Source organism: Oxyura jamaicensis, chromosome 1 (assembly GCF_011077185.1).
Source record: "Oxyura jamaicensis isolate SHBP4307 breed ruddy duck chromosome 1, BPBGC_Ojam_1.0, whole genome shotgun sequence".
Classification (NCBI taxonomy): domain Eukaryota; kingdom Metazoa; phylum Chordata; class Aves; order Anseriformes; family Anatidae; genus Oxyura; species Oxyura jamaicensis.
Genome location: NC_048893.1, coordinates 80,811,819 through 80,826,491, shown reverse-complemented (window position 1 = coordinate 80,826,491; position 14,673 = coordinate 80,811,819). Strand labels below are relative to the sequence as shown.

Genomic DNA, 14,673 nt, shown 5'->3' with positions numbered 1-14,673 from the left:
TGTCTTGTAAACACAAGGAACTTAGAGCCAGACTCCCTTCAGGCGTCCACAGTGAAACTGAGATGCAATGCCTTCAAACTGCCACACGGGAAATTCTGGTTGGACTGAAGAGTGGTTCAGCAGAACAGGTGCTTAGAGAGACTGGGAAGTCTTCAGCCTCGGAGACGTACAGAAGACACCTCAACAAGACTCTGAAGCTGACAGAAGGTGAGAAAAATGGAAATGAAGAGTAATCAGTGCAGTAAGAAAGCGTGTGAAGAAGGGAAAATCTTGACCCTGGCTTCCATAAGTCCCTTGAAGGCAGCATAAGGTGTGGAGCAGCAGGTCAGGAGGGTCAGCAGGTGTTTAGAAACTCCTGGGTAGCCTATTTGGGTTTACAAATTTCGAGTTTACAAACGGGCTACCGTATTTGTTCACTCTACCTGGTCACTGTTAGCCAAACATTTTGCGAAGTCCAGGAACTGACTGTTTAATTGCACGTTTATGGTTTTTAGACTGGTTTCTCAAGTCAATGAGGTCTTTGTAGACATGCTGACTCTGTCCCACCCCTGGTCATATTTGACAAGGAATGTGCATCTCAAACTGCTGTGTTTGTAGAAGTTTCATGAAAATGGAGAGACAAATTGGAGAGGAGGGCCTGCTGGCATCACTGCTGAATGAATCCACTCCATAAGCAAAGTTCCTCCAATGTTTGATAAAATTAAATTATCCTACAGATTCAACATTTCTGGGGTTATAACCTCTTAAAGTTTCCATCCTTCTTGACTGTACTGTTGACCAATAAGGGATTGCTATTATCAAGTCATTAAAAGTCCATGAATGAGTTAAAAAGTGATGAGAACATTCATGTAAGAAAGACCCACTGAGGACATGTAAACAGTAAGATGCAAATATGACTTCTGGCTCAGTGAGTCTTTAAGCTTTATATAGCTGAAAATGGGAGAATATCCCAGGGAAAGATAACCATTTGTTAGCCCTTTAAACTCCATCCTTCAATCCCTATCTCTCTCTTCCCCTCCCCTCATCCTTCCCTTTTCCTCATTCCTTCCTTTTCCTTGCTCCTTTTCATCCCCTTTCCATAAAAACAGAGATCATACACGGAGGATTATTGCAGATTCTGTGGCAATGGCCTCGCTATGGAGGTCAGGCTGTAACTCGGCACCAACGATGCCACTGTTTCTGTGGCATGCCTTACCTTCCCTTGGGCCACTTGTACTCTGCTGGGCGTACCAGTTGGGCTTGCAATGGTGAGTTTAGCTTTCTGCACACAAAACTGCATCTCCTGACCAGACAGAACTCTTGTTCCCGGCAGATGCAAACCCCTGCTTTTAGAAGGGCAAGCTGCTCCTTCTGGTTTTGGAGGCCACATCTGCAGCCAGCAAAAATGGCTCTGGACTGCAGTCACTCTCCACCGGTGTTGTCCTGAAGTTTTCTGTCAGTCCATCTACAACTCTGGCCTGCAATTGCAAACAGAAGGAGCATTAAGGCATTGTGTACTGGGCTGGAGAAACTTCTGGTCTAGGTCCTTCATGTTCTTGAAGTAGCTTGGGAAACAAACTTATGAAACACGCCTTTAGTGCACAGAGTAACTTATTTGAGATGTCCACTCTTTGCAAAATAAAAAGAAATCACTCTAGTGTTTAAATAGGCTTGTATTCAGTTAGCTATATGTGTGGTGAGATTTAGACTTGTTTCTGCAATTTGCTGTTGTCACAGAAGGGTTTCAGAAGCAGCATCTGCTCCTGAGATTGCCTAACAGTTTCCGCTGGAAAGTTCTGTTTTTAGTTGCTTGAAACTAACTACATTTGACCTGTTTAGATTAAATGCTAGATAACCACTTTGGGGCAGAGCATAGTAGCGGATTTCGAGACTCAGATCACAACGAGTGCCATTATTTTTCATTATTATTATTACTTTTAATAGTCAAGGCACCGCTGCACTTGGGAGGAGGAAATGTAACCTAAAAAAACCTGAAAATATATAGCGATTTCATGACGCTACACTGGCACCAGCGTCAAACCTCAAGTTCACGTAAGCTCAGTCGTTGATAAAGCCATGTAGCTGCTGAAGCTTCTGCAAATTCGTTTCCATCGACGGCGTTCCGGTCTTCGGAGCAGCTGTGCCCAGCCGGGGATGCACCCGGCGGTCTCTGCTGCCCTCTCGCGGGGCTGGCCCGTCTCGGGGACTGGCGTATCCTTGGCTCCCAGCTGATGGATTTCACCTAATTAATGTTAGGTGTTCGCTTTTAATATTTACTCCCTCTGTTTTATGTACTGACCCAGTGATTGCAAATGGAAAAAAATGTGGCTTTTCTTAAGAAATCGGGAAAAACTTTATTTATTTATTTATTTATTTATTTTCCTCCAGCCTTCCTGGGGGGGCAGTGGTGGTGAACAAGCCAGTTCAAGCCTGTTTGAGACAGTAATTTTAGGAAAACATGAACATTCCTACTCTTCAGAGCATCTGCTGGCAGGAAAGTTATAGCTGCACAGCTCTGACTCATCTTCAGAAAAGGTTTGTCTTGCACAATGAAGGAAGCAGCAGCACTTTGGGAAAAGTAGTATGTGGTCATGTAATTTAGGAATTTAAAAGAATGCATGTGCCTCAGAGCAGAATCACAGTGCATTGGCAACCTTCATAGCATCATTTATTGACCTCAATTTTATGATTTTGCTTCTTTTAAACTATTATTTAATGTAGTTTCTGACATAGTTTCAGTGAACTGTAAAATGTATTACCTAGCTGTTTCATCTTATGAATTGTTACAACAATGCAGACCAAGGCAAACGCAAACAAATGCTCTATGTTTATTCAATTTAAATATATACATCAATATCACTGCTCTTCTGCATAAATAGTTAGCATTATAAAGACATCTACCCATACAAAGTGCAGCTGCCGTTTTATTTAACTAACTTTAACAATCTTTTTTCTTTTTAATAGGTATTTGGCTTTCTAAGAATTATTAATACTCACACACAAATCAATTTACCACTGCTACAGACCGGTTGAGTCAGGTTCTTATGAAAATATACAATTCCCTTGTGGTTAAATAACATGCAAAATATATCAGCACTCATTTGTTTTACTTCTGCCATGCCATTTTAAAATGACATTGTGACTTGAAGAGTCACTGGCGGTGTCTTTGCCCAGTTCAGAGGAGAAAATGTCTCCCTGATATTTGTTGTGTGTCTTTCATCATTGTTTTCCCCCTTCTCAAAACTCCAGTTAGAAACATCATGATATGATCCCAAGAGACATCAGAGGTGAGATGACAAATTATTTTCTTTCTCTACCTATTCTCAGTTTGACAAAGAAAACAGATTAGGCACGTTATTCAAGTAAAACCTTTTTGCTGACTACAATGAAGTCAATTATGATTCATCTGTAGGTGTTTCTCTCCCTTGACAATATAAAGGAGTCTTTCACATGAGCTTTGCTAGCACACTTTACCCATGGCCTGTTGAAACTTGATTTTTTTTTTTTTTCTCTTGGCCAAAACAAGCTCTGGAGCACGATGTGCTGCTTGTAAAGTATAGAGTGTGTAATGGAGTTTTACACATTCATTTATAGTCCTGTCCCAATGTAGCTGGTTTGTGAGGAGGAGGGGATTTCTAGAGTATTACTGACAGGTCTTTCAGCTTGCACAGTGGTATTTTGGTCTTGGCTTGGTTTCTGATCGTTGGCTGATTTAAGGGTTCTACCTGGCACAAATTGTGAATCTCCTTTCCTTAAAAGTCTTAGATCTAACTTGCTCCAGGGCTCAGTCTGATGAACAGTTGTTTTTACATGAAATTCACTTGGTAAACAGTTATAAAGAGATGGTTAGGTGTTCTTAGTAAAGTTCTTATACGTGTGAGGCCATAATAAATAAATAGCCAAGCAATGCATCCTAACTCCTGTTGGTAGCCTCAGAGAGGCACAATATTGAAGGGCCACTGTTTTTATTTATTTATTTATTTTTTATCCCCCCCCAAATGGGTCTCAAGCATAAGATGAGGAACAATGGCAGCAGCCCTGTGGCCACGAGGTTGCAGTCCCAGAGTGGATTACAGCGAGGTGGTCTCCGGGATGGGTGATTAAACTTTTTTTTTTTTTTTTTTTTTTTTTTTTTTTTCCCATGCAAAAGCATCAGGCGTGTTCTCATGTGCTCAAGTGGTCTTTCCTTTTGCTACACCCCTTGAATTTTGTTCATAACTTTCAAAAAGGGGAGGGGGAAGAGGAAGAGAGGGGAGGCAGACAAAAACTCCGTTCAACTCCTTTTTTTTTCCCCAAAGTCATCTGATTTCCCCGAAAATCCGTAATATAGACCAAATCGGTGCACGCCCCCACGTAGCCTGAGCCAACGAGGTTGTGCAACTAACTTGTTTTGGAAATTCCCCTTTCTGCCGAAAGCCGGCAAGCTTTTTTCCCCGCATCGCATCTCACACAGAAAACTGGAAGCCACGTCCTGCTGCTAGGGGGTGCTGCGCTGTTGCAGATTACGGCTCTCTCACCCAGACGACAGGCTTGGATCCTTTTGGAGGGTGTGAACAGGAAGAAAAAAAGAAAGAGAGAAAGAGAGAAGGCACGAGAGAAGAAAAACAGACACGAACTAGGGCGAGAAGGTAAATATTGCAAGCATTAGAAACGGGAAAGGAAAATATTCCTGAGTGCTGCTGACAGCTAGAAGGGGCAGTGCATGCTTCCCCCATGCCCAGGGTCTTAGCATAATTTTTGGGGTGCTGGGGAGAACGAATTGGGTACTTCGCGGGGGGAGGTGCTTTCTGTCAGTTTGCTGTACACCTACATGATCTTTGGAAACACTGATGAACGTAAGGGGAGAAGGTGAGTACCAGTGAGGAACAAGCTGGAGATACCTGCTCTATTTGGTCAGCACTGAGCCTCGCATCCCTCCTTGAAGCTTGGGGTTGCTGTATGCATGAAAGAGCAGTGATATAAATGTGCTTTTGAGGCAAATCATTGGTGAATTCTCTGCAAGCTGGGGTGTTAGGGCCTTTGACCTGCCTAGCAGACACACAGAAGCACAGGCAACGTTAATCAATCACACTGTTTTTTTGTCCCAGACCATAACTCCAAAGTCCAATTCCTGAAAATTTTCAGAAAGGAAGATCAGCTTTTTCCAGATGTGGTGAGTTACTGAATCTTCACAGGGAACTCAGTTTTATTAATAATTTAATTTTATAAATTAGGTGATTCTCCTGTAGTATTGTACTGATTCTCAAATCTGAATGTGTCTGTAGCCCATGTAGCTTCCAGAACAAGGTAGTGAAGTACGGTATAGATAGCGTTTAAGGCCCTTATGTTCAATTTATGCAGCATTACTAGCTCCTCTAGAGCTGGAGAGGAGCAGAGAGCAGGATGGAGAATGTAGTCCTGTTTGAAAGGCTACAGGAGAAAGATAAACCCTACACACTCACAGCACTGGTCGTTAAAACTCCAAAGCCAGGAGCCATGCTGCATGCTACATGCAGCCAAAGACTAGCCTTTTCATTAGGGACTGTGTTCATATGCAGACGAAGACTTCTACAATATCATCTTCCTCTTTTCTCAGGTACCTTATCTTCTTCTGTCTCCCTGTCTGGGCTGATGCAGCCTCCATGTATGGTGAGATCTTGTCACCCAATTATCCTCAGGTGTATCCAAATGATCTGCAGGAATCTTGGGAAATCGAAGTCCCTCCAGGATATGGCATTCACCTTTATTTCACACATATGGATCTCGAACCATCTCAGAACTGTGAATACGACTCTGTGAAGGTACTGTCCCTATTCTCATCAAGTGAGAAAAAGACAAGAAGGTGAGGTATAGCATACATCAGCAAAGCTGTGTACAAAGCTCAGGGCTGGAAGAAGAAATATATCCTTCCCGATGTGTGCCCAAAGAAGCCTAAATGACTGAATATTTGTGCACTAGCCACCCCTAAATTGACTTGAGTTTGCTTCCTAACTACATGAGCATTGTCTGCCTTCTGAGTGTTCTGTCTATGTCACCATCGCCATGTTTTTCCACTGACACCTCCCTATTGCAAGGTCAGTGAGCCATAGCTATGAAAGCCCATGACAATGCCAATTTTTGTAGAAAGGGCACTGATTTTCTGTCCATGAAATTATTCAGAATAAGTCCATGAGTAAACCTAGACAATTCAGTGCAAGAGGGTATTTATTGGGAATGACTGAAGTTAAAAACAATCATGAGATCTGCGTATGGATAATGGGTACTCAAAGTGCAGTGGCCTGTTTCCACAATCTGTGCACCACAGTTTTCTTAAAACTTAGAGCTCCGCTGTGCCTGCTCCATGTTGTTCTACAGGACACAAAACATAGCCATTTCCACACAAAAAGACAAAAACAAAACCATCCCAGCTGCAATAGCTAAGTTTGAAAAGGGGCAATAAGATCAGGTGCAGCACCAGGAAGAGACATTGGAGAAGGACCAAGGTGGGACTGCAGGATGAATGGGCTCTGCTGGGAGATGCAATAACATATCATTTGCAACAAACCAATGTACCTGTTAGGATGCTCTGCAGCCTGCCAGTGAAGGGTTTTGAAACAAAGTGTTCAATTTTCTTTTGTAAAAGTAGGCCTGAGGAAAGGCCGTTAAAGAATTCTCTGGCTTAATTTGTATCTGGAAAATGAAGACAGGTATTTCAGAGCTGTGAAGTCAGTTATAGGGAGCACACCCCAAGCGTCTTTCAAATAGCACAAAACTTGTTCTCTAGGGACTCTGTTCAGTTGAATGCTGTCTGCCTGTCTTCCAACCTTGGCCAGATCTGTGGATTACACAGTAGTTTTGGACCCTTCTGCTAACTGTGTGACATCACTGTGCCCTGGGATATCTACATGAATGTTGTGGCAAATGCATGCAATTTAGAAGCCTACAGCTAGCTGCTTATAAGCTGAAAGACTCAAGCACTGGTAATTACACATATTCCAGTAACAAGATAAGGTCTCTCTGCATTCTTCCACAGATCCTGTCTAGTGGCCATGTTGAAGGTGTGCTTTGTGGGCGAAAGAAACCCCGTGTCCCTGGCTCCTTGATTGTGGAGGAATTCCATGTCCCTTATAACACCCTGACTGTGACCTTCCAGTCAGACTTTTCCAATGAGGAGCATTTCACTGGTTTTGCAGCCTACTATGTTGCAGTGGGTAAGGTTAAAACAGAATCCTCTGAACCTCTCTAGTGTCTAGGACTAGGAGGAGGAGGAAAACTGTCAGAAGGGGTTCCTTACAGGAGTGCCTTATTTAAAAGAAATCCAAGCAGGCAAGACTGCTTTCCAATATGGCCAGTCTAAGTGCTGCCTTAGAGATCCATTTTTCTTGTTGGTCACTATTGTTTGCTTCACTTTCTCACCTTCCCTCTGCCCTTAGCTCCCATTTTACTAACATTGGCTGACATCCTTTCTTTTCATACTTGCAGACTTGGATGAGTGTACGGATTTTGTGGAGGAACCTTGTAGTCATTACTGTAATAATTATATTGGAGGTTACTTCTGCACCTGCCCACCAGAGTATTTCCTCTATGAGGATAAGAAAACATGTGGAGGTGAGTGATCTACATGAACTGTGGCCAACAGCAAGTTAGCTTAGGCCAAGTGAGATATTGTACTTGGAAGATGTTCTGTATCAACCTTCTCAACCAGTCATGACAGGTATATTTTAAAGAAAAGAACATCCCAATGCAAATCTGAACTGGAGGTAGACTTTGTGAATTTCTATTAACATATTCTTAACTTTTTTTTTTTTTTTTTTTTTTTGTATCAAGAGAATCAAGAAACTATTAAATGACATTCTCTAAAGTCTGTGATGGCAACCCTTCTTAGCATACTGCTATCTGTGAATCTTTTAATTCCTGACAAAGCAGGGTAGTTCAAAGAAGATACAAAAATGGCCAAGGTGCTCGTTGGCTCAAGTCAAAAAATTGCAAAGTCACAAATGTGACATGTTGAAAGGGGTATAAAATGAGAACCTGCACAAGAGAGAAGAGAGCCTAAATCACAGATGGAAGGTTAAAAAACAACAACAACAAAAAAAAACGGAGGGAGAAATAGAGGATATTAAAATAAATTATGCAAGACTGAGCAAAATTAATGATATGCTGAAGCTGTTCGGTAGTATTCAGAACACCAAGAAGTTGTCTTCCAAAGGATTGACAGGAAGGGAAGTTAGCTCAGTCCACTAGAACTTAAGGTCCCTGGCTAACTGGATAGGGAGCTGCCCTGGTGTTCAGTTTCTTGGAAAGATGCCGTGTTAAGATGTGGTTAATGCAGGTGACTGGGTAGATTGGAGAAGCAGTGAAAGAAGGAAAGCTTGTCTGCTTCATAGGTGAACTATTTCCTTTCTGAGTCCTCAGTGTGTTTCTTCCTTAGTGAACTGCAGTGGAAATGTCTTCACTGAGTCATCAGGGGAGATTGCCAGCCCAAACTATCCCAATCAGTACCCAGAGAACTCGCGGTGCAAGTACCGAGTGGCTCTGAGGCCAGGCTACTTTGTGGCATTGACCATACGCAGTGAGGACTTTGATGTGGAGCCAGCTGACTCAAAAGGGAGTTGCCATGACAGCTTAACGGTAGGTTTAGGGTGGGAGACAGGATGCTCTGGGTCTCAATGTCCTTATATTTAGAAGACGCTCTGCTTAACTTTAATTTCATCTACGCTGCCTTTTGAAGTTCTTGAGAATACGTTTGGTATTTTTTCATTTATTCTTGTTTGTTATTTTCCCAGCTTGTCTCTGGAGAAAAGCGTTTTGGTCCCTATTGTGGCAGCAAATTCCCAGGCCCTTCTGAAATCAAGACTAGGAACAACATTCTTGACATAATCTTCCAGACGGACCAGGCAGTACAGCATAAAGGCTGGAAAATACGCTACTATTCAGATCGTGAGTAAACACCTGGGAAAGTATTCCTTCTGCTGTTGAGTTAGGGAGACCTTGCTCCAGATCAGATTCGTGGTACAACATCATGTTAACATGTTCACAGGTGCTGGGTTTGCTAGTCAGAGCTAAGAAGCTCTTAACTAAACTGAGGATGTCTGTTAACTAGGGAGAACACTATAGATAAGCACTATATATAGATAACAGATAAGCACTGGGAGGAAAGAAGTTGGGAACTGAAGGAGAGTAAATCTTGAACCATTTAATCATTGATTTCTTCTTGTCTTTTCAAAGCCATAACCTGTCCCCCGAGTGTCATCTCCAACTCTGTTCTTGACCCAAAGAAGGACAGGTATACCTTCCAGGACAGTGTAAAGGTGACCTGTGTAGAAGGCTATGAAATTGTAGTGGTAAGTTACACAAAAAAACACATACCCTCTTTGCCCTTCTCAGCAGCTTCCTGCTGCCATTTCCCATCAGGTGTCCTGGGCACCTTTGGTACTCAAAGGTTTTGCCACACCTGTAGAAAGTGGAAACTTCTTCCAGCCACTGCAGCGTTCTGAAGACCCTTCTCTGAAGTGTCCATTTCAGGTATATTTCATGGCCGGTTACTTACATAGGTCATACTCTTTTCCCTAGAAACAAGACAGCCTCAGGACTTTTCACTCCAGCTGTCAGGACAATGGTGAATGGAGCAACTCTCATTTCAGCTGTGTTCGTAAGTGAATTCTCTCTGTATTGTAGGAAGCAGACTGAAATGGAGTCTTTAGGCGCTAGGCACATCTCCACACTAGTAGGACAGTGAAAGACTGCAATGTAAGCATGCTGAAAGAACAGAGGAAGTAAGCATGGATGACCATACAGGGACCAGAGGAGCTGAGTAGTTCCCCATACTACAGAATAATCAGATTGTTGGGTGAAATGCCCCTTCATTTGTCTTTGATCATTTGTTTTACTTCTCTACAGCTGTGAACTGTGGTGAACCACTTCCTATTGAAAATGGACAAGTTGAATACATCTCCAAAATTCATGAGCCTCTGTACAAAGCTGCTGTCCGGTATCACTGTGATACACCTTATTATACCCTAAAAAACGAAGGGGAAGGTACGTATTGTGTCTGCTACATAAACAAATTTATTTGGTGAAAGGTGTAAGAAATAGTACTGGCATTGCCATGGGACTGGGATTATATCCCATCAGGTCAAGACTGGACAAAGATTCTTATTGGTGTGGGGTTGCAGGCAGTAGTTTTGTTTTGCCTTTGTGTTCAATACGCTGTCATAATGTCTGTGGTTGGGCTGTTGACCTTAGATCTATTAGCAAGTCCTATCTCCATTTGCCTGGTGTATGAACCATGGAGATTTTTGCCACACATTTCTGGGGGAGAAAGAAAGGACTTAAGAAGCATATTAGATGAGGTCTCTCCAAAACAGGGACAGAAGCACCCTGGTGGGGTTGTCAGCTTCTAGAGAGATCTCAGCAATGCTTACCAAGCTGTGCTTTCTTTGGAGTTGAGAAGGTTAATACATCATCTTAGACAGTAACAGTGTTTACCCTCTCTTCATCTCAATTTTTGCACTTTTTTCTTGTGTTTTCCAAGTGGTGTATGAATGCTCAGCCAGTGGACAATGGATCCATGAAGAAATGGGAACAGAGCTACCAAAATGTGTTGCAGGTACTACCAAAACCTGTGCATATACGCATGTAATATGTGAAGACCACTACTTTGTTCATTTTTCTGTTCCTGCAAGAGTTTTTCCTCCTTCAATTGTGCACATTCTCAAGTTGTTCAGTGCTTTAGATCTCTTACAGTTTTGAAGGTATCAAAAAGGTTTAGGGGTCAAAAGAGATGTCCGACAATGTCAGACCTTTCTTTCTTCAGTCATTTCTAAGCTACACTGAGAGCTGTAGCTTCTCTTCAAACCCTTCCTGTGTTCAGCTGTCCACTGGGCACTAATGATGCAGCACTACAAGGAAAAGACTTACAATGCTCTCACTTGAAGCCTAAATGCTTAAAAGAGCATATGTCCTTCAGTATTTAGCAGCACTCAGTAGGTCTGAGTACTTAACGCAATATCCCTATCCAGGACTTTCTCATCCTCTCTTTGTGCACATGAGGGAAATTGAGGAGGAAAGTGCATGGGTACTACGGCTCCTGACTGCTGGTAGTTATGGCTGGGGCTTAACTTCCAGCTCATAAAGATGATTTAATATCTTATATATTCTGGACACTGTTCAGTTTATCAACCAATCTTAGAGGAGGCAGCATCCGTACTGCTAGTTGTATGTGATGCGTTTTTGCTACTCCAAACCCCCAAAACCTCATGGGCATTTTAAAGTACAAGACTCAGCTGAAGATGACTTGGACTATGACAGTGCACAGTGCAAAAGACAAATTGAAAAATGAAACTCAGGGAACTTACAACTTAAGAGGGGGCTACAAAGAGTGTGCAGACAGACTTTTCTTAGATGGACACAATGATATAAGGCAATCTAGTGATACATATAATAGTGTCCTTAGAAAGACACAGTGATATAGGTGGCAATGAGCACAAATTGCAATGAAGTAAATTTTGACTGTATTTAAGGAAAAATGTTCCCCCAAAGCACCAGAACTGTTGGCCAGAGAAGCTGGGTAATCACCATCGTTGGAGATGCTCACAAGGCAACTGGCAACCCCCCCGAGCAACCTGGTTTACAGATGGAATGGTGGGGTAATGGCAGTTAGGGATGAGCACGGGGTTAAACTAGAGACATTGAGAGGTCCCTTCTTCATTTAAGTTGGAAGCTACCTACCAGCTATAATTCCTTAATCTCTGTCAATATGACTAAGGGTTCAATGTAAATCAGCAGATGTGTAAAGCAATCAGTTTCCTAGTTATGTAAGAATGATCAGCCTTATACTTACCCTCATGCTCACATTCTGCAAGACCTTATAGAACATTTTACTCAAAAGGCACAGAGCACCTCTGCACCAACAAGACTCACAGATAGGATCTCCTTTGACCCTTTGCTTAAGATTTTACACACTAAAAGAATGGAGAGAAAATGGTAAAGCTTCAATAACAAATCTGAGCACTTAAACTGAGACTATCTGTAGTTCCCCCCCCCAAAAAAAAATCATTTTAAATAGTAGTGTCATAGCTCTAAGAACTTGAACAATTTTTTTTTTTCTAATATTTGAAGAATATTTACCTATACCTATGGAATGTAACTCAGCAAAGTAAAAGTGCTAAGTAGAGTGCAATGAAAGTGTGAGCTTTGGCATACCCAACACTTGCTGTTTGACAACAGTGTGAATATTTGACTTTCCAGAACAAGAATTTGAGAACGAGCATTTTCAGCCTAAATTGAAGGTTGATAGGATTTTTCCTTGAAATTTCTTGAATTTCTCTGTACATGCTTGTTGCAAATTCTATGACATAGAATATAAACAAGGCTACTCAGCATCAGAATAATTTAGAAGACAGAGGAAGGAGGAGACTACGGGCTTTTTAGTAGTGCCAAAGAAAACCTATTTGTAACTGCTAATTCTCTCATCTGGTTCCTCTCTTTTCCTTTTCCTTCTAGTCTGTGGGGTGCCCAGTAATCCCGTCCGAGAGACAGCAAAGATTTTTGGAGGCACCCGTGCAGAATTGGGCAACTTTCCCTGGCAGGTGTATTTTGAATACCCAAGAGGAGCTGGTGTGCTCATTTCTGAAAGATGGGTGATGACTGCAGCTCATGTGCTGGAGGGATTTGATAAGCCTGACATGTTTGTTGGTGTAATCAATGTTGGTAGAGAGTCTTTGTACCGGGATGCCCAGCAGCTGATTGCAGAGGCTTCATTCATCCATCCAGGCTGGAAGAAGCAGTCCAGAGACTCCCACAGGACCGATTTTGATAATGATATTGCACTAGTGAAGCTGAAGAATCCTGTGAAGATGGGCCCAAACATCTCACCCCTCTGTCTTCCTGGTAAATCACCTGAATATGAGCTACAAAAAGGGACTCTAGGCTATATTGCTGGCTGGGGACAGAAAGAGAGAGGAAGACTACCTATTTATCTTTGGAAGGCTCAGATTCCTGTGGTGGACATGGACAAGTGCCGTTCTGTGAAACCAGAGGGCCCTGCTGATTCCAGTGCTTACCGATTCACTGACAACATGATCTGTGCTGGTGGTGACAAGGACAGCTGTAAGGGGGACAGTGGTGGAGCCTACTCCATCCAAGATCCTCTTGATAGTAGCCGGTACTATGTGGCTGGGCTGATCTCCTGGGGACCAAGATGTGGCACTTTTGGTCTCTACACCAAGGTAGTACGTTACCTGGATTGGATTACAGAGACCATGAGTAAGCATGAGAATGCAGAACCTTTACAGGATTAGCTCTTTCTCCCTTTAGCACAGTCACACTTCCTAAATGTGATGGTTACCTGTTCTGGTAGGAAGTCTGGCTACAATCCTGTTCACTTTTTGTGTATAACAAGACAACTCATTCTGTCTATGCTGAGTGGAGAGTCAGGAATTTGTATTGGTTTTCCCCACTGTCATCGTGACTGGGAAAGGAATTTCTCTTACTTCTTCCACTCATAGTAACATAACATGAAGATGCTATTCTGCATAAGGAGCCTCCTTCTTCTGCTTCCTCTCATTTCTACTATCCAGTTTTTCCCACTTGGAGAAGAACTACTCATGCCCTGCCTGACAGGGAGATTACAATGAAGATGAGAGAGAATAATTGTTGGTTTCCAGGGTAGGTTCAAAGTCTGGTTTCTGATTTCTTTATTTCCTGTATTGTTCAGAATATCTAACAGCATTAAAGAATGACCAAATTTGCTTCCCATGTGTGTATTGTCTTCTTCTCAATCTAGACCTATTTCTCATTGCAACTCCCTAAATCAAGAGTCCAGTCACATATTGAACCAACATGTTGACAGCTTTTGTCAAGCTGTTATTTCTGCTACCTTACTTCTCTACCTGAGTCTTTATGAAGTTCTTCTGAGCTGGTTGCAGCTCATTGACCAACCATTACCAGCAACAAGGACTTCAGACTCCTGAATCAAGCTAAGCGTAAGATCTTGAAAGTTCATTCAACTGGAACAAGTACTACAAAAGACTGGGGAATCTCTGTCCCTGGATATCTTCAGAACTTGCCCAGGCAAGGCCCTGAAGCTCTGAAGTTGTTCTTACTGTCAGCACAGGACTGGATTGGAGACCTTGTCTTCCAGCCTAAATTTTTATGAGTCTAGGAAATAGTGAGGAGGATGTGTGCAACTCTTGTGATACTTGATATAGACTCTTACATTCAAGTCAGACACCTTAAATTTCTTAATATGTGTAACAAGCAAAATGTTATTTTGTTGGGTTTTTAACCAAGTATCCTTTACCACAATCCTTTGACCTACAGGATGTTGATTGCTTTTTATTTGTATATCTGTATGTGCCAACTTTAATCTAGTATGAAGTTTTATAGACATTTATCCATGTTGCTAGGTGGGTGGGCTCATCTCAGCTTTCATCTTTTGGAGCACAAAAGGGAATTGTCCATCCTGGACAATTCAGGCTGCAATCTTAGCCCATGTTGGGGGTTCTGGTTGATGGCAAGTTGAACACGAATTAACAGTGTCCTCTGAAAGTGTCCAAAGGAGGGCAACAAAGATGGTGAAGGGTCTAGAGGGGAAGACATATGAATAGTGGCTGAGGTTCCTTGGTTTGTTCAGAGCAGGCCGAGGGGAGGCCTCATGGCAGCCTGCAGCTCCCTCACGAGGGGAGCGGAGGGGCAGGTGCTGAGCTCTGCTCTCTGGGGACAGCGACAGGACCC

At 42.5% G+C, this 14,673-nt stretch overlaps 1 protein-coding gene across 1 annotated transcript; it reads left to right on the top strand.

Annotated features, from left to right (window-relative positions):
• Nucleotides 1–4,452: 4,452 nt before the first annotated feature.
• C1S (complement C1s) lies at nucleotides 4,453–13,695 on the top strand. The gene is made up of 12 exons (XM_035313727.1): nucleotides 4,453–4,607; nucleotides 5,067–5,131; nucleotides 5,555–5,759; nucleotides 6,971–7,148; nucleotides 7,420–7,545; nucleotides 8,369–8,568; nucleotides 8,724–8,877; nucleotides 9,166–9,281; nucleotides 9,511–9,589; nucleotides 9,838–9,975; nucleotides 10,472–10,546; nucleotides 12,442–13,695. Exons 2-12 carry the CDS (start codon nucleotides 5,127–5,129, stop codon nucleotides 13,236–13,238), a joined length of 2,073 nt encoding a protein of 690 aa, XP_035169618.1. The 5' UTR covers nucleotides 4,453–4,607; nucleotides 5,067–5,126; the 3' UTR covers nucleotides 13,239–13,695.
• Nucleotides 13,696–14,673: the final 978 nt, after the last annotated feature.

Coding starts and splice junctions, on each gene's coding strand:
- C1S (XM_035313727.1), top strand. Junction 8,569..8,723: donor GTTGCCATGACAGCTTAACG/GTAGGTTTAGGG, acceptor TTATTTTCCCAG/CTTGTCTCTGGAGAAAAGCG. Junction 8,878..9,165: donor AATACGCTACTATTCAGATC/GTGAGTAAACAC, acceptor GTCTTTTCAAAG/CCATAACCTGTCCCCCGAGT.